This window comes from Megalobrama amblycephala, linkage group LG5 (genome assembly GCF_018812025.1).
Source record: "Megalobrama amblycephala isolate DHTTF-2021 linkage group LG5, ASM1881202v1, whole genome shotgun sequence".
NCBI lineage: Eukaryota > Metazoa > Chordata > Actinopteri > Cypriniformes > Xenocyprididae > Megalobrama > Megalobrama amblycephala.
The window spans coordinates 18,989,587-19,015,218 of record NC_063048.1 but is presented as its reverse complement, the minus strand read 5'-3'; the positions used below and the strand labels follow the sequence as shown (position 1 = coordinate 19,015,218).

Sequence of the window (25,632 nt, the reverse complement as noted above, 5' to 3'; positions counted from 1 at the left end):
ACAGTGAGTTCTTAAAACATCATTGTGGTGCATCTTCAAGATTTAAGTAGATTTAAAGATGATCTTATCAGATATTTGAACCTTTCAGTGACAAAATGCTGTACTTAGAGTTTTTGTCTTGTTTCTAGTCAAAATATCTTAAAGTTCTAAATTCAAGAAGCATTTTCTTGACAAGTAAAAATTATTTTCTTGTATTATTTGCTTCTTGATCTAAGAATTTTTAGATATTTGGACTGGAAACAAGACAAAAATTCTAAGTAAGAACAGCATTTTTTGCAGTGAGTGAGAAAGACATGACAGAAGAGGAAATGGCTTGTGTGGTTGTGTTGAGTTGAAAACCTCAATCATCTCCTAGCTGGCCACATTTTTTCTTCAGTTATTCAGGGTATTTGCATCTTAAGCAATAGCAAATCCTACTGACTGGTACCTGTGTTGAAATCAGCATACTTATATTATGTACACCATATTCACTTTGGTATAAACTTCACATTAAGTGAAATTCAACCACCATAGTATACTGCATGTAATGATCAATGGCAGGGTTTCCAGAACCCCCCCCAAAAAAATAAAAATAAGGTTTCACTTTATTGCAAGGGTCCCCTTTAGACATTCTGTTGACTTTAAGTTATGCTTTCGCTACATGTCAACTAACTCTCATTAGAGTTTCAGTTGAGTATTAGTATACTGTTATGGGTAGGGGTAGCGTTAGTAGAATAGGGTGAGTAGAATAAGTTGACATGTATACTTGTAAAGTTACTCATTGTAACATCAGGGCAGAGACAAAGCAGAGAGAGAATCCACATGCAAGCACTACTTTATTAGAAATACAAACACAGATGGTTCAATCCGAGCTCAAAAGTATAATCCACATGAATAAGTCAGGAACACAATCCACAAAGGCAGAAGAGCAGCAACATGGGAACTCATAACTAGACACTCATATCAGAAACAGTCACAGCAAAACAAGGACCGAAAAAAACACAACCGAGACACGGGTATAAATACACAGGGAAACGAGGGCTAAGAAACAACAGATGAGAACTAATCATGGTAACTAGCTGAATGAGTAACTTTGATATCTTTGGCAAGTGAAACACGGACAGGCTGGACGGGCACACAGAGGGCAAGGAGCAGATGACTGAATTCTTGGACACAGGATTCTCGGAGGCAGGTAGGTACACAGGTGAGTAGCAGGTAACAGGTCTGTAGTGTTCGTCAGGACATAGTGGTACACGAGACCAGACAATGGTGTGCAGGAGAAGTGAGTCTTTAATGATGCTGATAATGTGCAGATGCAGGGAATCCATGTAATTAGTAGATTGGCTGTGGCAGGTGTGGTGATGGCTGACTAAGTGCAGGTGAGTGGGTCAGGAGGAACGTAATTCTAACATTCCCCTAATGTTATTTTAATGTTCCTATAATGTAATTCTAATGTAATTCTAACATTCCCTTAAGGTTATTCTAACGTTCCCCTAATGTTATTCTAATATTCCTTTAACGTTATTCTAATATATAATATATATAAAATAAAAATCATACAATAAGGTTATTCTAACATTCCCCTAATGTTATCCTAATATTCCTATAATGTTATTCTAATATATAATATATATATATAATATATAAAATAAAAATCATACATATATATATATATATATATATATATATATATATTTTGTATGATTTTTATATAATAATAATAATTATAATAATAATATAAATATACTGATATTAATGATGATAAATTATTTCATCACCTGTCTTACCTGTCTTTTTTATCACAATTTTATTGATTAATTTTGGGGTCCTGATCACCATGTTGGCAATTATTTTGAGATAAAGGTCAGCTCACTCTCTTGGATTTTTCTCATTTTCTCTATCTCTGAAGAAGGGGCACTAAGAAGTCCTGCTCAGTCTCGGCAGGTCAAGATGAATCAACTGCCCGGGATGGTGATGCTGGGCAGGAGAGAGGTCAGCAGGTCACAGAGTCCCATCATGACCCTCATTACTTTGCATGTTTAATTTAGCAAGTGGCATTAAAAGTGGCAAAAAAAAAAAAAACTTTCTACATAAAATTACTCATTACGGCTTTTCCGATTGAAATAGTTAACCCTGGGTGATTCTAAACCCTGGGTAAATGGAATCCTGGGTTATCTTGCTTCACGTTTCACACTGCTTATAATTAATCTTGGGCATTCAAAAGCTGACGTTTCACATTGTACATTCCAAAACCCTGGGATATCATTCATTTTTGCATATTTGTCATGTCAGTGTCATTGATTGGGTAAATGCAGCACGTGACCTGTTTACATAGCTCTAGCAATGCGCATCCTCGGCATCCATGCCAACTGTACTATTGAGTTTATACTGACTTTTCAGACTTTAGAGGTAAAAATGTCACTCAAATTGTCACGTTTTCTGTCGCCATTTGGCTTTTTTCCTCTCAAATGCTGAATTTACTGTTTATATACAATGTGCAGTGTTTCTGTGACTGTCCAAATATGAGTGCGCAAATGGTTGTCTGTTGCTAAGTGTCAATCTGTAACATTCTAACAGTGCAAGTTTGTTTTTAAAGCTCTTTCTAACTTGTACTCGGCCTTAAATGTAACAGTTCTTGTAATTGTTAACTGCATTTGTTACAATAAGGATATAATTACAGGTAAGACCATTTGTACTTTCTTTTTATAGCATTTGTTATGAAAAATAGCAACACAGAAACTATAGCTACAACATGCCACAGCTGTAATATAAATCTTTAGTGAGAAATCTATACCTTTAACAGATTATCTATTATAAATTCTACAACTAGTCAAAACCCCTGCTCAGCACTACTATCAGATGTGTGGATTACTGCTACGTCTGTCCCTGCAGAAAGAGGGCGCTCTGCTCTTACCCACAGATCCACTGCTGGCCGTACTGCACACCAATGAAGAGGTCAGAGGTCACGTGAAAACTTCTATGTATTGTTTTGCTTTTGCATAATTTTTTACAGTGTTTTTTTTTTTAAAAATAAAGTTTATAGAGAGATTGTTGCAAAACAATTATACTGTCACAGCTCAGAGCAAAAGAATCACCAGGAAAATAAATTAATAATAAACTAATAATAATAAACTACATTTTTTTTCATGTGGGTGGTATCAAATAATATAATATATATATATAATATAATATAATATAATATATATATAATATAATATAATATAATATAATATAATATAATATAATATAATATAATATAATATAATATAATATAATATAATACTGATATGAATTACACTAAACTGTTTTATTGCACATTATTAATTGGTTTCATGTCTCTCACTATTCTGTAGTTTCTTTCTTACCACATTTTTAGAACAACATTTTCATTTTGAGGTCCTGATCACCATGTCACAATAAAACAAAAAACTATTTATGACCAAATTATGGAAGCTTGTTGTCAGGATATAAAAAATAAAAAAGGTCATTTCTTTTTTTAACTCGCTATTCTGACTTTTTTTTCTTAGAATTGCAAGTTTATATTTTGCAATTCAGACTTCATTATTCGCAATTGTGAGTTTATATGTCGCAATTATGAGAAAAAAAATCAGAATTGTGATATATAAAGTCACAATTGTGAGAAATAAAGTTGCAATTCTGAGTAACTTTTTTTTTCTCAGAATTGAGAGGTATAAACTTTATACCTAAAATTATAAAATTATGAGATATAAATATTTTTTTATTTTTTTATTCCATGGCGGAAACAAGATTCCATACCAAAATCATGATTATATAGTCTAGTAATTTTAATGTTTTAAATTTGGTTTTCATAATTATTTGAAACTTCATTGACACAAAACCAAAAGATAATATTATTCATAACATATGATTTAGTCTAGTAGAGAAGTTGCACCGTCATATTAATAACAAAAGACTAAAGTCTCAGTAATGCATTATAAATATTACTGGGTGTGTCTGAAGTGTGTAAGGGCTTGGCTTCTTCTTTTTTCTTCTTCTTCTTTTTTATTGTTCTATGGTTTTAACAATATTGTCCAGGCTGATTTTCACCTTGAAAAAAAGTGTGCCAAGATCCAAAATAAAATAATAAATAAAATAAAATAAAATAAAATAAAATAAAATAATAAAAGTCCATAAAAGTAGTCCATACAACTAGAGTGCTATACTAGTCTTTTGACTCCATACAGTAGCTTTGGGTGGCAAACAGGCTAAAAGTTTGTTAATTTCCACCAAAAACCTTTATTTTTTTAATTTTTATGTCAATCTTCCTGCTGCAGGTTCTTGCTGAAGTGTGTTCATGGTGTCATGATCATGAGTTGGAGTGCCCTGTTTAGCCACCAGAGGGCACTCCAACATGGATTTTTGTTCACCTTTGACTACATCACCCATAATTCACCTCCTGGACTCATTATCCTCATTTCATTGCACTCAGCTGTTTTGTGTTTGTTCATTAGTGTCTGTCTATTTATACTCAGTTGTTTTTACTTTTGTTTGTTGGTTCGTTGTTTTTGTCACGTGCACTTTTGTATTCCTGGCTTTTTGTTTTTGTGGACTGTTTACGTGGAGTTTGACCCTTGCCTGTTTTTGGATTTACGACCTTGGATTTCCCTATAATAAATGCTGCGCTTGGATCTTAACATCTTGTGTCTGTGCATTCCGTGACAGAACGAACCAACAAACAAAAGTAAAAACAACAGAGTATAAATAGACAGACACTAATGAACAAACACAAAACAGCTGAGTGCAATGAATTGATGATAATGAGTCCAGGAGGTGAATTATGGGTGATGTAGTCAAAGGTGAACATAAGTCCATGTTGGAGTGCACTCTGGTGGCTAAACAGGGCACTCCAACTCATGATCATGACACATGGGATCTTCCTCCACTCCCTGAGCGCTACAGAAAAGCCTGTCAGAGTCTGGGCATGGGTGAGCGACTCTGTTTTATTAAACTTCTTTTCAGTCATAAAGAAATCTGGGATCTTTTTTATTACAAAACATGCTTGTCTCATTTTTTTCATGTTATGTGTGTTTCAGAGGAGAACCGGCGTGTGTCCCTGCTGTGTGAGGTGTCTCACGGAGCTGCGCATCACTGCCAACCATCTGAACAATGACCTCCTTCCAGAAATAATGTCTGCTGCTGCCACTATGCCCAGACTCAGGATATATCAGCCAATCAGATCACTGGAGATCACTGGTCTCAAAAAATTTTCATATTTGGGCAAACTGCTTTTCATATCCAGTTGACTGTTAAAAAGAAAAGCTGAACATTAGTTCACAAATAATATATGTTGTTCAAGTTGTTACTGCTTTTAGTTATTTTGGAATGTAAAAATGCGTAAAAACACTAACTTGATTAAATTTATACTTGATTTTAATAAACAGATCATTACATAGCTATTGCAAAAAATACAAAATAGAATTGTTTTTGCTCTCTCTTTTTATGTAATGTTTATTTAACCAGGAAAATTAAGAATAATGTACATAAATTTGAACTGAATGAAAATGAATTGCACTTTGACATCCCACGTGATGCTTTATCATATATAATGTGATGAGTGAGAGTGGAGTGTTTTCACACAAACTATATGATGGTGCACTGAAGTGTTGGAGGGGGTGAGTGACATCTGGTCTAGTTAGTCACCAGTCCTGTCATTCAGAGAGAACAACATGTTCATGGTTCATTACAATATTAAATTAAGACATCATTAAAATGTATTTATCCATATTCAACAGTTCCCTGAGCATATATATATTTTTTCATGATGAAATTTTGCCCATTATGCAGTTTCATTATGCAGTTTTATGTATTAGCATTGAGCATGGTGCTAGGTCATGGGTTTGATGGGTTTGATGGGTTTGAAGGGAAAGCATGAACAGATAAAATGTGTACCTTGAATGCAATATATTTCAATTTGGATAAAAACGTCTGCCAAATGCATAAATGCCTAAATTTCAAAAGTGTTATTTCCAGGCCTGGTAAAATCATTACATCATAAAATAATTACATCATTGGAAAAAAAAATTCTGTTATTGATTTGTATAGTCAGTTGAGGGAAGGCGTTTCGTTAGCTGAAAAAAATATTCATTGTGTGATCTTTATACAACTATAAAAGTCCTTAAAGGGGGTATAATGCTATTTCATGTATTCAGACTTATTTACAGCTCGTTATTTCGTTTTTACGGAAGTCGTCAGCACTGCTGCACAGGTCACAGGACTTCATAAAATCAACAATGTCACCAAAGAAGTGTGTTTTTGATTGTGAGGGAAAGATAACCCTGTTTCCCAAAGAACCCAGCGTTAAGTGGAGCTGAGAGTTTTGTGCTCATGCATTACATTGATGTGCTCTCGATATTTGTTATTAAAATAACCATAGAAACTAATAGTTGCAATCACTTTTTTATTGGTTAAATGAATGCAGAATATCTCGTGTTTATCTGTGGCTGCTCAAGCCCTCAGGTTCGGCGCTTATGGTTTCATAAACAAGGCCCAGTTCCACGCTGGATTTACAGATCGTTTGAAACTGAAAGATGGAGAGCTCAAAGCGATAATGATCTCGGTCATGAGTCCGAACCGCAGGTGGCGAGTAAAACTGCTTCAAATGTCTGTTTTGTTGGCAATAGGCGCCTAAGTGCATATAATGTAAACAACACGAACGTATAGTGAATTCATAAATTCAATATTCATCATTCACTATACGCTATATTCATTATAGTGATTCAAATGTTATCCAGGGATAATGTGATGGTGTATTGTGTGTGTTTAAATACATTTGTTTAGCTGACCATTGATAGCTCGCAGACTATCGCTACACAAAAGCTGCGTGTGCTCGTCACTCTTTAGCTCCGCTCACACGGCACGCCTCCAGGCGTTCAGCTGTTTTCAGAAAGACTTGGTACAGCGTATGTATCTTCTATAAATATGATAAAACTAAAGACTTTTTGGAGATATGAAGGATTCACTACTACTCTGTAGGTACTTAAGATTAACATGAGATTGGCAGAAACTGTGTGTGATATCCCCCCTTTAAGTCAAGACACGCAAAGCTTTATGAAATACCGATTGTTTCATAGTAGTAAACAGGAAAATTATTTTAAATGATGCAATTGCAAACTTAATCAAATATGCGACAAGTTCAAATTCTGCTGTAAAGAAGCTCTGGAAAATCAACAGTGTCATGATTCAGCTCAAGTCAGTACACTGTTGATTCAGTTCAATAACTGTGTGCAGTAACAATTATGAAATTTCATTTCAAATTACAATAGTTCTCACCCCATCGGTGCTTGGGCCTAATTCAGCTGTAAAGCAGCTCTGCAGAAGACAATAGTGTCGTTAGTCACATTGAGTCACAATCGATGTAGATTCAGTTCAGTTGTAACAGTATCAATGTTGCAAAAAATCATCAATTATGAAGCCTTATCCAGTCATATCATACAGCTGGAACGGTCATTGAACAGAACCCTGCTGGAGACTTTCTGAAGCAAGTTGCTGAGTTAGAAACAAACCGCTTATCTTAGTTTTGATCTAAATAAATCTACAATCACCCCAGCAAGTTTAAGGCAGTACAGCAGTGAGGGTGTGGCCACATGAAACCTGCAGCTTATGTAGCACGTATAAAGAATGAATATCAGATAACTATGTCTTGTCAGGATGTGGTGGGTTGAAAAAGTCTTGCTTCCCTTTTTTGGTTTTGTGGTTTTACGTGGGAAGTGTTGGTGAAGTCTAAAAGAACAGAAATGTGAAATTCACACTTCATTAATTTTATTGCGACAGATTACAGACAACTTCAAGAATGCTGTGGTGGTACCATTGTACAGTGATGGTTTCAGATGGTTGTAAAATTTATATGGTAACACTTTATTCCAATAATCCATTTTGGACATTCTCCAACAGACTTTCTTCTGACTTTTCAGCTACATGTCTTTATTCTACTAACCCTAACCTAACAGTCTACTAATACTTTAATGAAAATTGACATGCAGTTTAAAATTAATGAGGTAGTTGCAAAGTTACTTATAGTTTGTAGAATGTCTAAAGTGGACTATTGAATTAAAGTGTAAAGTATTGATACATACATTGATAACAGAGTTTTGAGTTTTCATAATTTTCTCTTAATTATTTTTATATTCATTTTCACTCTTGTTACGTCCAAGGACGTAATTTATTTATTATTTGAACTGTTGTTTGCATTTGTGTATCTTGTGGTGTTTTTTTCCTTTGTTTTTTCTCTCTGTTTCTCTCTCTGCGCTATTAACAGGTTGAGGGTTACCACCTGTGCTTCATTAGTCATGTGAGAGCTGTGTGCACATTGATTGGTGTATTTCCTGTTTACCATCGTATAAAACTGCAGAGAGCGCAGTGATGAAGGAGAGAGACAACGCGGCGTGTGAGGATTTGTTTACTCTTCAGTCCCAGACGGTAGCGCTGGTCGCGCTTCTGTTGTTCTTTGTTGAGTTGGGTTGTATTATATTATGTGTTTTGAGTGGATAATTTTTTATATATATTTATGGGTAAAGTAGGGTGGAGGATTCCTATATCTTTTCTCCTGGTTATGGTTTAGTTAAGGAGGGAGGGAAGTTAATTGTTGTTTTGTTGTTTTCTTTTGGTGACAGGTAATTTAGTATTAATTCCTTTTAGGTAGAGGTTTAATTCTTTTTCTTTTATATGGGTCCTCCACCTGAGGTAATGGTTTGTTTGTTTTCTCTTATTTTGTTTGAAACACTTCTTCATGATTATTCTTTATTTCATACTCCTGCATTACAAAATAAAAGGCAAACATGCCACTTAAACTGCAACCCAGCATTTAGTGTTTTTTTCAATTGTGACTCTGGGAGTGAAGAGTAAGAGATCCTCCAAGTCTCTCCACTTTTATTTGTTCGTTCTACCCCTATTTACCGGGGATAGAAAAGGGAGAACGTAACACTCTCCTTTTCTGTTCACATTTTTTTGTCTCTGTAGTGCCTAGAGGAGTTGAATTTAAGCGTGAATCCTCTGGGTGATTTGTCTGGCTATCACCAGACCAAGCTCAATTTAAAATTGAACATTGGTCTGGGGAGTTTGCTATGTATTTTCTACTGCACAAGAGGCGTGATCGACGAGCATTATTCACGCAATTGGACAGTCCTTCAACCAATCAGATCAACGATCCGGGTGACGTACTTTTGCAGAGCGATGCGAAAACTCCAGACGGGTTTAGTTTGTAGCATGGATCAGCGGTTTGCAGAAGCAGCAATGGCATTGAGCGTTTTTCGCAGGTTGTGCAAAAAAAACATGAAAGTGAGTGGTATTTACACCCAGTCGAGCGATTTGTTTGCTAAACTAAAGAAGTCATTTAGCATCGTTGAGAGGTTAAAAGGAATTGGATTGACGGTTGTGCGAGAGACGTCATCGTGTTATACCCGCCCAGAGCCATAGAAAGAAGCTCTGTACCCACCAATAGTGAGCAAGGTGTAAGCCAGTCTGTGATTGGTTCCCGCAAAAGTGTAAGAGATGCAGCAGAAATGAATGTACGGGTTTCCAGACTGAGTTGCCGGGTGAAATCAAATCGCCGGGTTTACCCAGTCTACTGGGTGATGGCTGGACACAAGCACTAGCAAGTCTTCTGTCCGCTTGTCCCCTGCTCTCCTCTCTGTCCCTGCAAGCCTGTGGACTCTCTGCACGTTTCCTCCAGCAACACCGTCTCCTATTAGCCAATGCCATGGCCAGTAAGTGCACTGTCATATCTGAGCTACATCTGATCTGAAGTGGTTTGACAACCAATTAAAACCAAGGTAGATTTATGTTGTTTCTGTAATATATTGTGCTCTCCAGGCACCGGGAATATGCGGTCGGTGTGCCTTTCCCATAATGCACTGGGCTCCACTGGTTTTGAGCTTGTGTTGAAGACTTTACCGATGCAGTGTCTCACGCACCTTCAGCTTTCTGCAGTCTGTAGAGGTCCATCCGACCAGCCTGCCATGGAGATCCTTACTAAACTCCTGACACAGGTACTGACTTCTGGTCCATACGAAGCAGCTCAACCGTTTTTAACAATGCTAATAATAGCCCTTTTTCACACATACAGACTGTACAATAATAATTATTATTGTATATACATATTTATAATAAATTCTCAACAATAATCATTGGTTCTTTTTAGGTGTCTTCCTGTTTGTCCTTCCCTGGTGTCTTTGGACCTGTCTGCAAACCCTTCAGTGACCACAGTCGGTCTTCAAAGTCTCCTTAACGCCCTCATGGAAGCCCAGCAAACTTTGACCCATCTCAACCTTCAAGGTATTTTCTATTCCCCAGGTGCATTTTAGTGATATTCAGTATTGTTTGCCAGCATCTCGTCTGCTCAGAGGCATAAATTGTCCTTTTATTGTATATTTTGCTTTTGGATACTGCCAGTGGTTTAGTGGTTAATGATCTGGGCTGATAACTAAAAGGGTTTAGGTTCAAACCCCAAAACAGTGATAAGGGTAGTGTCCCTGTAGTAGGTTTACTGACAATGTGTTGAATGTGTCACTAACACCAGGGGTCGGCTTCCAACACTCGGAGGTGTAATCACTGGCACTTGAACAAAAGCGAGAGAGGTGTTATAAATATTTTATTCAGACAGAGAACCACAAACATGCATACAGATCTACATTTTGAGATAATCATTCATCATAGTAACTTGTTTTATTAAGTTAGGAGTTATAAATCCTATTAGTGTGAGAATTAAATTGCACAAGTCAATGAAAGAGCTCAGCTCTGATAAACCATCACATGCACACAAGTTGCTGACTGACAGCTTACAGCTTGTTCTGCTGTACATGGTTAATGCTATACATTTCAGACATGATCTTAACAGTGCAGATACCGCTGTCTCTCCAATTGCAGTCTTTGATCTTAAAATTAGCTGATGATAAAATGAGGTCATACAGTATATCTTGCTTTCAATGACGTGAACTCCGTTGAATTTGCATATAGCTACGTAAAAATTTGATTTGTATTTGTTTTGCAGAGACTGTTATGTTGCCAAGTGTAAATAGAACAGTTTTAACAAAACTGATCAGTTAAAACTCATGAACTTGGACTTAAAAATGGCAAAAAAACTGACAAAAACATGACAAAAAGGTTGCCGACCCCTGATCTAAACAAACTTAAAATGATTGCTGTAGTTTGTGAATGTTGCTTGTGTATTTTACAGTGTGTGTCCTCTAACATTTAAAGTTCATTCTTCACAACAGGGTGTCAGGTGTCAGGCCCTCTGGGTGATGTTTGTTTGGACAGTCTGTCAGATCACATCCGAAACCTGCGTTTGTGCTCCCAGAGTCTGAATAAGCTGGACCAGGATGCACTGCAGCAGAGCTGGAGACGGAGATCAGAACCTGATCACCTGAATTAGGTGTGGCAAAATGGCTCGATAGCACCGCCTAAAAAAATTCAATTAATCACCATTCGCGCTACGTTTCACGTACAAGTATGAAATTCGGTAGACACATGTAACAGCGCAATACCTACAAAAAAAGTCCCTGGGTGCAAAATCTGAAAACCCAACAGGAAGTAAGATATTTTGAATGTTTTTACCATTTCCACACATTGTACTTTAACAAACTCCTACCAGAGCTTTAATCAGGTCAATATCATATTCAGTCAGTCTAATCTAAAGGTCTTTACGACATTAAATTGTGAAGATCTTGAGTTTTTGCCAAAGACTGTGTCCATGATGGCCTGACATAGTTTCGCCATGAAACAGGAAGTTGTTGTAACTCAGGTATACAATGTCCGATCTTCCCCCAAACTTCACATGTGTGATAAAAGTGTGATAAGAGTCCTGGCCAATATTCAGTTACAGTCATAGCGCCATCTGTGAGCAACATGAAATTATTTTATTCTGTGATTAACTCCTCATAGAGATGTAACCAGAACCACATTATATATGGTCAGGCTAATCTTAAAGCCTTAGCAATGTTAAATTGCGAAGATCTTGAGTTTTTGTTTGAAGGGTGTTTGAATGTTTCATTTGAATGTCCGATCTGCCCCAAACTTAGAGTCCTGGCCTAAAGACATCTATATGCCAATATTTAGTTAGTCATAGTGCAACCAGTTGGTAACGGGAAATGGCATGTTTTGCACTGTAATTCACTCCCAGAAACACATTTAAATATGCCATGAAGTACCAAACATGTTTGTTAAATCAACACGTTAAATCATTTAACACATTAAATCATGCAACACTTGGCTAAGTGCACCACGAAAAAGGAAGTTGTTGTAACTCAGGCATACAATGTCTGATCTTCTCCAAACTTCACATGTTTGATAATAGTCCTGGCCTGAAGACATCTACATGGCAATATTCAGTTATGGTCAAAGAACTACCATTTAGCATCAAGAAGTGTGGCACGTCGAAATGACTTTGCCGTAATTCTCTCGTATTTACTCGCTTATATGCATGTCGCCCACTATTCACTGTTTTCCTATGGCCACCAGGTGGCGGTGGCCCAGGGTGCGAGGGCCCTTTTATCGCTGCTTGCAGCTTTAATTTTTTATTGTAATTATTTGTATGGACTCTTGTTTGTTTATACTTGTGACTCAATCCCATTTTATTCCATTTAGTTTTTTTGCAAATTGTCTTTATTGGAGATTATGAGTTTGAAATGGGCATGAGACATCAATGTGTAGTGCGGTGCTGATGGACCAATAAAATACAAATTCAAGCATGCTCTGTTTTTTCAAAAATTGGAAAAGAGCGAAGACATAACAAAAGATGAATGTTTTCACACATTTATTTTCTAGTTGATTGCGGAAACAAAAACAGAGGTCTGAAGCTGGCTGCAAAAATAACCTGTGATAAACAAAACCACAATAATCACACCATTAGCTCTAGTGCACTCTGCAGAATTTCATCAACTTTTCCAGCTAAAGTGAACACTCAGAAGCAAATAAAAATTTTTGCTTATTTTTTTGCTTATTATAATTTTTGACTTTTTGCATATTCCTCAATTTATCAGAGAAAATATGAATTTTAAACTTTAACCCCCAGTTTCACAGACAAGGCTTAAGATAGTCCTAGACTAAAATGTATGTTTGAGCTGTTTTAACTGAAAGCAACTTGCTCTGACATATCTTAAAATATATTGTTTTGTCTCAAGATTCACGCCAGAAATGTTTTTTTTCTAGGGTATGTTTATAAAAGATACTTAAATACCCTAATTGAACTAAGGCCTAATCCAGGATTCGTCTAAGCCCTGTCTGTGAAACCAAGTCTAAATCTTATAGGCAATTAAAGGGTTAGTTCACCCAAAAATTTAAATTCAACCACCTTTTACTCGCCCTCATGTCATTACAAACCCACAAGACTTTCGTTCATCTTCAAAATCTGAGAGATTTCCTGACCTTTCATTTAACCTCTATTCACCCAAAATTGTGACGCGTCAATATTTTCATAAAGAGATTGTAAAATATGAAGAGACACGGTCACTTTATATAATGAACAGATTACAAATAAGCTTTTATTCACATATAAACAGAGAGGTCAAATATGGTAAATGGAAGCTCAAGCATGCTTGACTTTCAATGAAGGGACAGAGATCTCTCAGATTTATGTTTTGAAGATGAACGAAAGTCTTATGGGTTTGGAGCGACATGAGTGTGTGCAATTGATGACAGAATTTTCATTTTTGGATGAACTAACCATTTTCTCCATGCCTATTTCTTGCAAACACTTATGTTAACACAGATGGTTCTGGCATCATCAGTAGTTGAAAGTTCTTCGACCAGGGTATCCGTGTACTTGTTCACAAACTTCCTACACAGTGACTTTAGGAACCCGATCTGATCACAGACCATCGACAGCTTCTTTTTAATTTCGTCCTGTAGGAAAGTGACAAGCACACTTTAAGCCACTAGTCTCTAAGCATTCTTTAATACTGTAGTTTCTATATTTGAATAACATTAAATTGTTTATTAAATCATATAAAAGAGTACTTGTACTAACCTGAGTTGTTCCATTGGATATCTGTTTTTTCACCTTCTTCATGGCCCACTTGCAAACCCAGCACATTCCAGGGAGTTGTTCTGTTTGTATATCACCCTAACAAGACAACATACAGGATTTTAGAGTCAGTAGTTTAAATATGACACTTACAACCTAGTAGTTCAAATCTGACATGGCTAGCTGTTTCAAAACTGCTGTTTCAAAACTTCTCTGCATCTTGCTAACACTTTTGGAGTTTCATTGGCAACACTTTATTTTGAGATATGTTTTCCTGTTTTAAGATCATTTTTGAATTTTGATGAAATGTGTAAAATAGTCATTCAGCTAATTTAGTTAATTTTGAGTTTTTTTGCTATTATCACATTAAAAAGAAATGTATTATTTAAAAAAAAAAAAAATTATATTGTTATTCATTATTATCACATTTTAAACATTCTAGAAAAATAACTGAAAAGATCTTAAAAGGTCAAGGAAATTTCTATGAATACATTTTGACCACTAATAGATACTGATACACAATAATCTGGTGAATGCAGTCCACTGTGCTACTGTACAACTGAACATAAATAGTAAACCATGATAAACGGTGTTGTGGACAACTCACAGAGCTTTCTTCAATTTCATTTTCATTAGACTCTTCCTTGTGCATTTCCCAGTGAAAAGCACAAACTGTGAAGATAAAAAATGCATGACAAATTAACACAAAATAAGATAAACACAGATTGATAAAGATAAGTAACTGTTGTTCTGTGTTGATTTTACCTGAGGATATCAGCAGGGTGACCAGGATGATACTTCGCAGCATCTTGTTTGGCAAGAGTCTGAATGCAGTAAAACTCTTCACTTGTTTGTTTGAAGATCTTTGATGCTACTTGGTTTAAACACCTCTTTGTTCAACCAGAAACCACAGAAACTGTGAAACCACCCTGAACATCAACGTCAAAACACACTATTAATACTTTTTTCACCTTCCTGTAAGCTATGTGTGATATACTCATTTATCATTGCCACCAGGGCGTCATTAAAGTGGTGATGGACTGAGAAATCAAATTTTCCTTGAGCTTTTGACATGTAAGATGTCATCATACTTTAAGAATATCCTGTAAGTTTTAGAGCTGAAAACTTCCTTGTTAGTCCAATAAAAGCTTTAATTGACACCAGACCCAGCAAACGACAGGATCAACGCCTACTTCATCACTGCCTTTTTAGCCCCACCGATTCGCGCATGACATGCAATAGGCCTATGTGGTGCTAAACCGTTCGAGCTACCAAGCAATAAACATGTCGTTGAGGATTACAAAATATTGTGCAGTGCCTGGACTCGACAGTAATGCAACAACATGTAAATAACTGTTAATTCTAATGCCTAATGCCTGTTCATTCTAAACCAAGCAGTTGTAATTGCACTGCAAGTGGAGGCTGCTCTCGAATGCTCCACACTGCTCGCTGATGCGCGCTAACTCGAGGCGACAAGTAAAAAACGCCCAGCTCTCAGCGCTTGAGCGTGAAAAAGACGCTCAGCGCCTCGTTACGCTCCTGGCGTTTAAAAAACGCGGAGCTCCCATTGAAAACAATTGAAAAAGTAAGCTCGGAGCTGGAAAAAACGCTCTGGTGGACACACGGCCTTAATGTAGCGAATTTGTCAATAACAACATATCTGCGGTAAAACCTAATATAATAAAAGTGCCTTATAAGACAGAACATTCTCTAATATGTATAATATCAAATCTAAGTAATGTAGCAATTCATTATTTTATACGCTTTTATGTATTTTAAATGTGCTTCACTGCATGCTCAGGTGATTCATTCATCTTCACGCGCGCGGCGGTGGGAGGGTCTCGTACCTGTGGTAGTGGGTGAATCCGCCATGTTTGTGCAGTTTGGAGCGGATGCAAGCAAAACAATGGATTATTCACCAAGAGATATTAATGTTTGAGGTCATTTCGACAACATTCTGGAAAGCATCAACGCACATTTACATTTGTAGTATTTTTACTTTGCAGACGCTTATAAAGGAACTTGCTAAAGTTAACTTCACGTGACTGCCGCGAATGCGGCTTGCTTGGCTTGCCTAAAAATATTTGGTATGCCACTACAGCTAATAAACGGACGAAAACTTTTTCATCTTTGATCGAAGCATTAATATGTGGATCTCAAGTGTTTACGCTGTACTTTGACGAGCAACACTCCGATTTGCAAACAAAGAGCTGAGGAAGAAGATGATGGCGGTCCTGCATTCTCAAGGAGAAAGAGCTGTTTGTTTTTAGTTTCCACGCTCATATATTATTGTAAATGCAATTATAATAAGCAACAGTTGTTTTATTCCATGTTTCATCAAGAAAGTGAGTGAAGAGGATGTTTATACTGTGATAGAAGATAATTGTTTTCAAATAACCTCAATTAACTAAATACAAAAGCTAGTTACATAAGCTAGTTTCACTGATTTTTTTTTTTATGATGAGAATGTACTGTGATCCTGTGCATTTGTATGTCTGAGATCATCTTCAGATGCTAAACGTAAGCAGATTTTACATTTACAGATGCTTATGACTGCTAAAACATGGACAACAAACACAATCACAGCTTTTGTTGCTACTAGCTGCTTCTTCATTCAGCATGTTAAGACACACAGGAATTAGTGATTATTTCTCATAACATGCCATAAATTGCTTTTAATATTTCTGTTTTATAGTAATCAAGAGAAGTGTTATCATTGTTGAAGAAATGGCAGATTTTACTCCTCAGACACAGAACAGTGCAAGCCCTGAAGAAATAACACCATAGACATCATCTTCTCTGACTGAACTAGCAAGGAGCTGTTGGAGCCAATGAGAAAGCTGGTAAGTAAACGTTTTGGCTGGGTATCAAATTTAAATAAAAAAATGAATGAACAGTATGGTAGATATATAAACGGGGCTGGGCCGTTTCTTGCGCGCTGTGCGCATTTGCGATGGCCCCGATACTGGCTTGATTGCGGCAGTGTCAGCATGGTAACGGCTGCCGCGTCTGGCCCGATTGATTCAGGACAGAATCGGGCAGTGAGTACACCAGGCATCCGGCCCGATCGCAGCAGAAAGAAACAGGCCGAGTGGTAAGTCTCCGGCAGGTGAGAATCTAACAGGAACTGTTACAAAAGAAAGAAGAGCCATGGAACTGGACTAGTGCGTGCTCCGAAGCCATTCGAACACTGAAGTCCCAGCTTACCACACCTCCTGTCCTAGCTCACTTCGATCCCGACAGTCAGCCTATCGTCACCTGCAATGCCTCCATACAGGCACTGGGAGCAGTGCTGTTGCAGATGCAGGACGGAGTGGAAAGACCTGTAGCATTTGCCACCAGAGCTTTGACCCCCACGGAACAGCGCTACTCTGTAGGTGAACGCGAGGCCCTTGCTTGTGTCTGGGCAACTGAAAGATGGCATCTCTTCCTCTATGGTCGGCATTTCACCCTCCGCATGGATCATCAGGCTCTGACCACACTCTTGTCAGCCTCTGGCTCAGGTCATAAACCTCTGCGTCTGCATAGATGGTGTGAGTGTCTAAGGCAGTATGACTACCAACTCAAGTTCATGCCAGGGAGGGACAACGTGGTTGCTGATCTCTCATTTCGATCAATTGATGCACCCACACCAGCAGCCTAGCCAGGAAATGATGACATGGAGCCAGACCTCATTCAGATAATCCACACACCTCTGCAAGAATCAGTCTCCCTGGAGCAGCTGCAGAGGGAGTCCAAATGTGACCCCACACTGAAAACACTGCACCCATATATACATTCGGGATGGCCAGCACGGGTGTCCGAGGAGCTAAAACCTTTTGCTAAGGTACAAAATTAACTGTCATTTTGGGGCGATGTTTGTGTCTCTAGAGGCCTTTGTACAGTGGTGCCGGGCAGCCTGCATGCACGTGTCTTATCAATGGCGCATGAGGGGCACTTGGGTATTGTAAAGCTCAAGCAAAGATGCCGGGACCTGGTCTGGTGGCCAGGCATTGATCGTGACATTGAAGGACTGGTCAGAGACTGTGAACCGTGTCTACTCAGTGGAAAGACTGGACAACTGGTCTCACCCCCGTTGCAGCTTGTTCCATGGCCATCTCATCCATGGGAGCACCTTCAACTGGACATTTGTGGGGAAATCCATGGCCATGGCGTTCCCCACCATCAGCACTTTCTGGTGGTCGTGTATGATCTCCATTCTAAATGGTCTGCGGTAATACAAGCCGGGACAGTGACAACACAGACCATCACTCAGATACTGGAGAGTCTGTTTGCTCGCTGGGGCATGCCCCGTGCCATTACTACTGACAATGGGCCGCAGTTTACCTCTGCAGACTTCTCCACCTTCCTGTGCAGTAAAGGAATTAAGCATTTCCATGCCGCAATCTACCATCCCCAAGCAAATGGTGGGGTTGAAAGATTCAATCAAAGCCTTAAGAACAGCATTCGTGCACACCAGGCCCAGGGGTATACATTCCAAACAGCACTCAACTTAACGCTGATGCATTTCAGAGCTAGCCAGCACACCACCCCTCAGGCCTCTCCTGCTCTGCTCATGCTTGGCCGAGAGATGGAATTGCCGTTGGACAGCCTCAGACCACAAGAATTGTCAGCTGCAGTGGCAGGTGGCACATGGGCAGCAGCCAAAGCTGCCGTAACTTCAAATCAGAGGTGAATGAAGGCCAACTTTGACAGGAGACACAAGGCCAAACCTAGTAAGATAACAGTTCTAGACTGGGTTTGGGTCCAGAGACCCCACCGTAGCAACAAAATGGCATCGTTTTGGTCTATACCCCTCCAGGTGGATCGTCAGTTAGGGCCTGCCACATTGTTGTTGAGCGATGGTTCTCGCTGGAATGCTAGCAGACTGAGGAAAGTGCCAACCCCTTTCAACTCAAACATGTGTTCACAGGCAAGGGAGCCTAGTGGAGGAACAACACACAGCACGGCTTTTGTTCCACTATCACTGAGGCCAGTACAACCATGGACAGGCTGGGTGCGTCAAGGTTCCCTTGTCAGGGTGGTCCCGCAACAATCTCCACCAGCTGTGGGGCCTCAACCTGTTGTGTTCTACCACTAGGTTTTCGGGGTTACGAGGGGGTTACGTTTTTGTCTGCTGTGTGCGCATGCATTGTGGTGTGAGTGGGACAAGACTAGTAAAGTGGTTATTCATTCAGTTGTGTGTGCTTCATGTTAAATAGCTAACTGTACTACTACAACATAACAGGTCAAAATTCCGGTAGATTACCACGTAAACCTAATGATAACGAACAACTGAACTGAATCAAACACAGGGCTTAAATACACAGTGAACTAATCAAAGAGTCATCTGAGACAAATTTTGAAAATCCTAAAGGATTCCTCTGATCCTTGGCTAAAATCTGTAGTCTTTGGTTGTTAGTTTGATGCGTTCACTAACAGCCGGTTAATGACCATGGCGATCAAATTTTACCTCCAACGAAATTCTGGCAGTGTCAGAAGATTTGCCGCACAGTCCTGCAGTGTGACTTTCCCTACAATGATCATCAAATTGAATTGTTTTTAAAGACGAGCCATGATCAAAATTAACACAAGAGATTTCTTGTTTGCCACCATTTAGGTCCCATGTGTAATGCAGCTCACAGTCATTGAACGTGTATGAGTTGATGATGTAAAATTCCAGACAAGTTTTCATGCGCTTCCGTTTTTAATGTGTCTTTACTGTCCTACGGTCTGACATGAATGACAGCTGAGTTCATAGCACAATCAGAAAGGTCTATTATAAATCGCACAGTGTGCACTCGGCTTAAAACAGATCAAACATAATTCTGACAACCAAAAATTATATTACTTTATTATATCTAAATAGTCTATACTTTAAAATCACAGTCAATAAGCAGGTAGTATATTTTTAGAGAAAGTACTTATTTATTACATAAAATAACTTTTCATTAGATATTAATAGCTATTTAATAGATACTAGTACTTATTCATTAGGTACAAGTAATTATTTATTAGATCCAAGTATCTTTTGTAATTGTTACTAGTAACAATTCTTATCTTACTTGTCAACTGCTTTTTTTACTCACCTTGTTATTACTAGTCAGAATGGCAACTGCAGAGTTCAATTAAAACTCTTACTAATAAAATAAAAAATCTTTCTAGTAACATTTGGACTAGTACTAGAATGTAATAAATGTGTACTAGCATATATTGAATAAGTATGAGTATCTATTGAACAAGTACTAGTATATTATAAATAATAGACACTAGTACATTTTAAGGATTCATGTTAAAGCAGCTTTCCATAAACACTTTTCAGTTCCAACCCTAATAATTTAGGTCTAATGTAATCAGCTTAACCAACTGGATTAAAATTGTTTTGTGTTCCGTTTAAGAAAGAAAGTTTGACATGAGGGTGTATGTGTGATGATGATTTTGTGTGAAGATTCCTTTAAGAGGGCTGGTTCATCTTCACCAGCACCTACACGTGTCATGTAGAGCACTTGATCTGGTTTTCACACTAGTCCCTTGCCACAACAACCAGACAACTAAACAGCAATGTTTGACAAACAATTCACAGACACACAGAACATTTTTAATCACTTTAAAGGCTTCAGACAATCAGCATTATTTAAATAATATCATGTCTTGTCCATTGTGTCATGAAAAGTAGTGCATGTAGCTGTAATCATTTCCTTTGAACCAGTTTTAGAAGAGATTTTTTTTTCATGTTTTGTGCACAGTTGTGGCCTAATGGTCAGACTTGTAACCCGAAAGTTGTAGGTTTGAGTCAAATTACCGGCAGGAAGGGTAGGTGGGGGGGGGGGGGTGGTTGATGGAGTGAATGAACAGCACTCTCTTCCACTCTCATTATTACCCACAACTGAGGTGCCGTGAGCAAGGTACCTAAACCCCAATCATTACCCGACGGGTGCCGAGTATGGGACACCATACTTGGCCACACTTCACGTCGCTCATTTTTTTTCTCTGTTTTTCTCACACTTGGCATGGAATTAGAATTACAAATATAACTTCTATTATATCTGGATGGATGGACAGTGAGTTTCAGAAGAGATGTAGGGGAGAGCCAGGCACCGCCTACTGCTTTATGACTTTCACAATTTGTGTAAATCTACTTAGGGTTCAGAAAAAATCTTTTGTTTCACATTAATTTCACACATCTGGTACAAATATGTGGCTTTGTTTCATTAATACTGTCACGATCCCAGTTCTGTCTTTTGTTTTGTATGGACTCTTGCACCACACTAACTGTTCCACTTCACCCCGGACTGCATTTCCCATCATGCATTGCACTGCTTACACACACGGCTGTAGCCAGTTAAACACCCTACATAAGCCACGGACTTCCTCTCTCTCACTGCTGAGTATTGTTTAGCATTTATGCTGTTTAACATAGCTACGTTATGGAACCAGTTCCCGGTCCTAGTTGGAATTCAGTTCTAATCTAGTCACGTCTTGTTTTTTGATTGCTTGTTTCCTGATTACCTGCCTGTCTTGGACTTTCTCGCCTTGCCGTTTGGACTCTGTTTGCACCTCTCTTGGACTATTGCCTGTTTTCCCTGGATTATTCTTTAGCCTAGCCCTCCTGGATATTGCTTGCCACAGATCGACCACGCTTGTCCCTGGAATACTCTTTGTATTTGTTATCGATCATGTCTTTGATTAATAAAATCCTGCATTTGGATCCACACCTATCGTTTGTTCACACATGTTCCATCATGTCATCGCGGTCATGATCAGACGTACGGTTGTATCAGTGTCCTTTGCATAACGTTACATTTCATTTGAAGAAGATGTGATGAAATATGTGCACATACACGCTGCTGGTTCATGTTTAGAGCACTAGAGTATATGAAATAGGTCCATAAAAACTTAAACACGCTCGCTTCGGTCCGGAGAACGTTGTTAACCTCATCACGGCGCTCCGCACAGAAACTGCTCTATCTCGGCGCTGTGTGTAGTTTGAATTCTCCGCTGTAATCAAGGGCTGAATCCGAAATCGCCCCCTATAACCTCAAATAAGGCATTATTTAAGGCGACAGCCATTTGTAGTGGTGTCTGAAACCATAGTGGACGTTATTGGACGTTATTGCACTCATTCAATCTCACATTGCACCGCAATAACGAGTGTACAGCCGATGTAACTCATTCAAGTGAACAATATGAGTGGATAACGTAGGGAATAGTGAATGAGGATTTAGGGGGTGATTTCAGACTTACCATAGGCTGTGATGCGATCTCAGCTGTGCTCTCACTACAGTGCAACAGTGAAACGGGACCCTCTCAAACAGTGACGCTGCGCCGCGTCCCGAACATTGGTTAAGCGACACATAGCGGTATTGCGGTATCATCAAAATTCATATCATAACAAAAATAAATACCGGTATTCGGTATGAACCGGTATACCGCCCAGCACTACAGCTGATCATCCAGAATCTTGTCATGTCCTGTCTGTTGCACCCAAATCTTTGAGGTCAGTCCTCAGTATCCCAGTCTGGTATTCAGTGTGAGGGATACACCACTGGTGTCTGCATGTGCCGCTGGTATCCCCAAATCAGCTCCCTCTAGCCCTCCTGCTCCTGAACTGATCCCCCTGTCCGCAGTGCTCCCTTATAATGGGGGTCGCTTTATGGTGTATCTGGGCCACGTACACCACTGATGAAACTCCAGAGGTGGCAGCTTATGCTGCAGAATCTTCAGAGGTGGCAGCTTTTGCTGCAGAAACTCTGATGGTAGCGGTGCCCGCTGCAATTTCCCTAGAGGTGCGCGCCATATGCTGCAGAACCTCACGAGGCGGCGGAGCTCGCTTCAGCTCCTTGCATGGCGGTGGAGTCCAGCAATACACTCTCAGCTTGTTGTGTCGTGGTCGAAGAGACCATTACTGAATCCTCCGTTTCCTGATGTTACTGCTGTAGAACCTCCAGGGGTGGCGGCAATCTCTGCAGAACCTCCAGAGGTGTCAGTGGTTTCCACTTATCAGCCCTCTACCTGTCCTCTCAGCTATGGAGGCCATCTTTGAACTCTCTTCTCGTCCTGTCACGGCTATAGAGGCTGTCTGTGAACTTTCATCCTGTTCTGAATCAGCCACAGAGGCTGTTTTTAAACTCTTGTCCTGTCCCAACCCAGCCACAGAGGCTGCCTGAGACCATTTGTGAGCTCTCAACCCTGTTTATCACGGCCACAGAGGCTGTTAATGAACTATGCTCTGTTAACCCTGCACTTTCCAAAGAGGCCTCGAGAACACTCTGTTTGTCAAGTCTCAGGAAAAGTGTCTGATGTTGAGTTATCTGTCTGTTCTGTTACAACCGATGAGCCTGGGTGTACACTGTCTGCCAGTACTATTTCAAGTAATGAATCAGATCATAAGTTGTCAGTTTTCTCAGATGTGTCTGATTTTGAACCGTCTGATTTTGAACCATCTGTTTTGCCAGAGTCAGTAATTCTAATGAGCAATTGTCTGTCTGTTTAGTTTTCCCAAGTGTATCTGGTTTCAAAATGTCTGTCCTGACAGAATCCATCCTTCAGTCAAATTATGAACTGTTCACATGTTCACTTTCTCCAAATGTGTCTGATTCTGAACCATTTGTCTCACCAGTTTTAGTCAGCGAGTCCCAGTATGAACTGTCTGCCTTGTCTGTGCTCCTATATGCCCAATTATGACCTGTCTGTCCTGCTAGTTTCAGTCAATCCTTGTGATTCTGAACTGACTTTCTATTCTGTTTCCCCCAATGAGTCTGATTTTGAACTGCCTATCTGCCTAGTCCCCATTCATGAATCTGATTTTGAACTGTCTGACTATCCAGTCACACTCAACGAGATTCTGAAAGAACTCATTGCGTTTCCTGTCTCAAACCTTGGGGCTGTGAATGCATTGTCTTTGTTTTGTGTCTCAGTCTTTGTCCTGGGTCCTTGCTCCGTCTACTGTCGTGGTGGTCTTCTGACCTGCTTTGGTGGTCTTCTGCTCCGCCTGTTCCGTCTTCTCCGCCGTGGTGGTCTTCTGCACTGCTGTTGTGGTCATCTTCTCCGCCGTGGGGGTCTTCAAGCCCATCTTCACTGCTGTGGTGGTCGTCTGCACCGCCATGGGTGTCTTCAGGTCTGTCTACTCAGCTGTGGTCATCTGCTCCACTGTGACAAATGCTCACTTTTTTTCTTTGTTTATATACTTTTTTTCTTTATTTACCCCGAAAGAAGGGAAGTGAAATGTGACAACATGCCCCATAGGTGGGGCACATCCTAACATGGAAAAATATACATGACAAACTAATGTATTGTGTCAAAAGACAATTATTACCTTTTCATGTAATAATAAAGGACAGTGAGTTTTTAAAACTTCAATGATGCACCAGCAAGATTCAAGTGGATTTAAAGATGAACTAATCAGATATTTAAACATTTCAGTGACTGTGAGAAAGACATGACAAAAGAGGAAATGGCTTGTGTAGTTAAAATACCTCAATCATCTCCTAGCTGGCCACATTTTGTCTTCATTTATTCAGGGTATTTGCATCTTAAGTAATAGTAAATCCTACTGACAGTTACCTGTGTTGAAATCAGCATACTTATTATGTACACCACATTCACTTTGGTATAAACTTCACATTAAGTGAAATTCAACCACAATAGTATACTGTATGTTAATGATCAATGACAGTAAACCAGTAACCTCCTCAGTTGAGTGTTAGTATACTGTTAGGGGTATGGTTAGGGTTAGTAGGGTTCAATCCGAGCACAAAAGAATAATCCACATGAATAAGTCAGGAACACAATCCACAAAGGCAGAAGAGCAGCAACATGAGAACTAGACACTCATATCAGAAACAGTCACAGCAAAACAAAGTCTGACAAAACACAACTGAGACACAGGGGTATAAACACAGGGAAAGGAGGGTTAAACAATGGGTGAGAACCAAGCATGGTAACTATGGAAACTAACAAAGGACAAAGCAAACAGGAACTGAACACAGGAAGAGAACACAGAAACAAAAACTAAAGGAACAGAAAACACTTCAAATTAACCCTACTGTTACCCTCAAGTCTAACAACATTTTCCCCACTAGGGTCAGTTTGAACCCAGCAATTTAAACCTCCAGATTATGATTTTATTTACAAAGGTTTATGTGTCAGGTAATTTATGCTAGGTAAATACATGCTAGAAAATACTAGCAATTGCCTGGGTTGCATAATTGTTATTTAATGCATTTGTTAGGTCAGCATTTATTATAAGTGTTATTTTCTCAGGGAAGTTGAAGATGTATTAGGGGAGTTTTTGTGCCAGAACCAAATGGTTGAAGGTGAGTGTGTGATGGTGGGAAATTTAATTCACACTCTCTGTTGCTCTAAAAACCTACATTCATATTAGATGACCTCATTTGGCTGATTTTGCATGTACTCAGTCATACTTAAGTTTGCTTAGTTTTTCTCTCTAAACCATGTAGTGGTTAGAAGTGGCATTGTGGTTACATAGTTTTATCTGGTACTTACATGGTATCTGAAAAAAACATCTCTCAACATTTAACCCTATTTTCTAGTGCAAAAGGTACAATACAGAGAGTGATGGTTAAGGCTGCTATATTTTAAAATGTGTACTGGGCTTGTTAGCATGGTCCAGCGAGCCCCTGTTGGTAAATGTAAACTACACCCTTTGGCTTTAGAAATCTTTTGTAACATTATAA

The 25,632-nt window shown here is 38.9% G+C and overlaps 1 protein-coding gene and 1 pseudogene across 1 annotated transcript; one reads left to right on the top strand and one right to left on the bottom strand.

The window, feature by feature from the left end:
• Nucleotides 1-1,134: 1,134 nt before the first annotated feature.
• On the top strand, nucleotides 1,135-11,451 carry LOC125268157 (annotated as a pseudogene).
• Nucleotides 11,452-13,228: 1,777 nt separating this feature from the next.
• LOC125268645 (antimicrobial peptide NK-lysin-like) lies at nucleotides 13,229-15,025 on the bottom strand. Its single transcript, XM_048190991.1, has 4 exons — nucleotides 14,723-15,025; nucleotides 14,565-14,629; nucleotides 13,961-14,056; nucleotides 13,229-13,836 (listed from the first exon to the last, which is right to left on the bottom strand). Exons 1-4 carry the CDS (start codon nucleotides 14,763-14,765, stop codon nucleotides 13,672-13,674), a joined length of 369 nt encoding a protein of 122 aa, XP_048046948.1. The 5' UTR covers nucleotides 14,766-15,025; the 3' UTR covers nucleotides 13,229-13,671.
• Between the last annotated feature and the right edge of the window lie 10,607 nt (nucleotides 15,026-25,632).

Bases quoted from the DNA above. Each gene is read 5' to 3' on its own strand.
- LOC125268645 (XM_048190991.1), bottom strand. From the start codon at position 14,765: ATGCTGCGAAGTATCATCCTGGTCACCCTGCTGATATCCTCAG. The intron at 14,630-14,722 runs GTAAAATCAACA...TTATCTTCACAG, and splicing joins CACCCTGCTGATATCCTCAG to TTTGTGCTTTTCACTGGGAA. The intron at 13,837-13,960 runs GTTAGTACAAGT...ACTTTCCTACAG, and splicing joins TATCCAATGGAACAACTCAG to GACGAAATTAAAAAGAAGCT.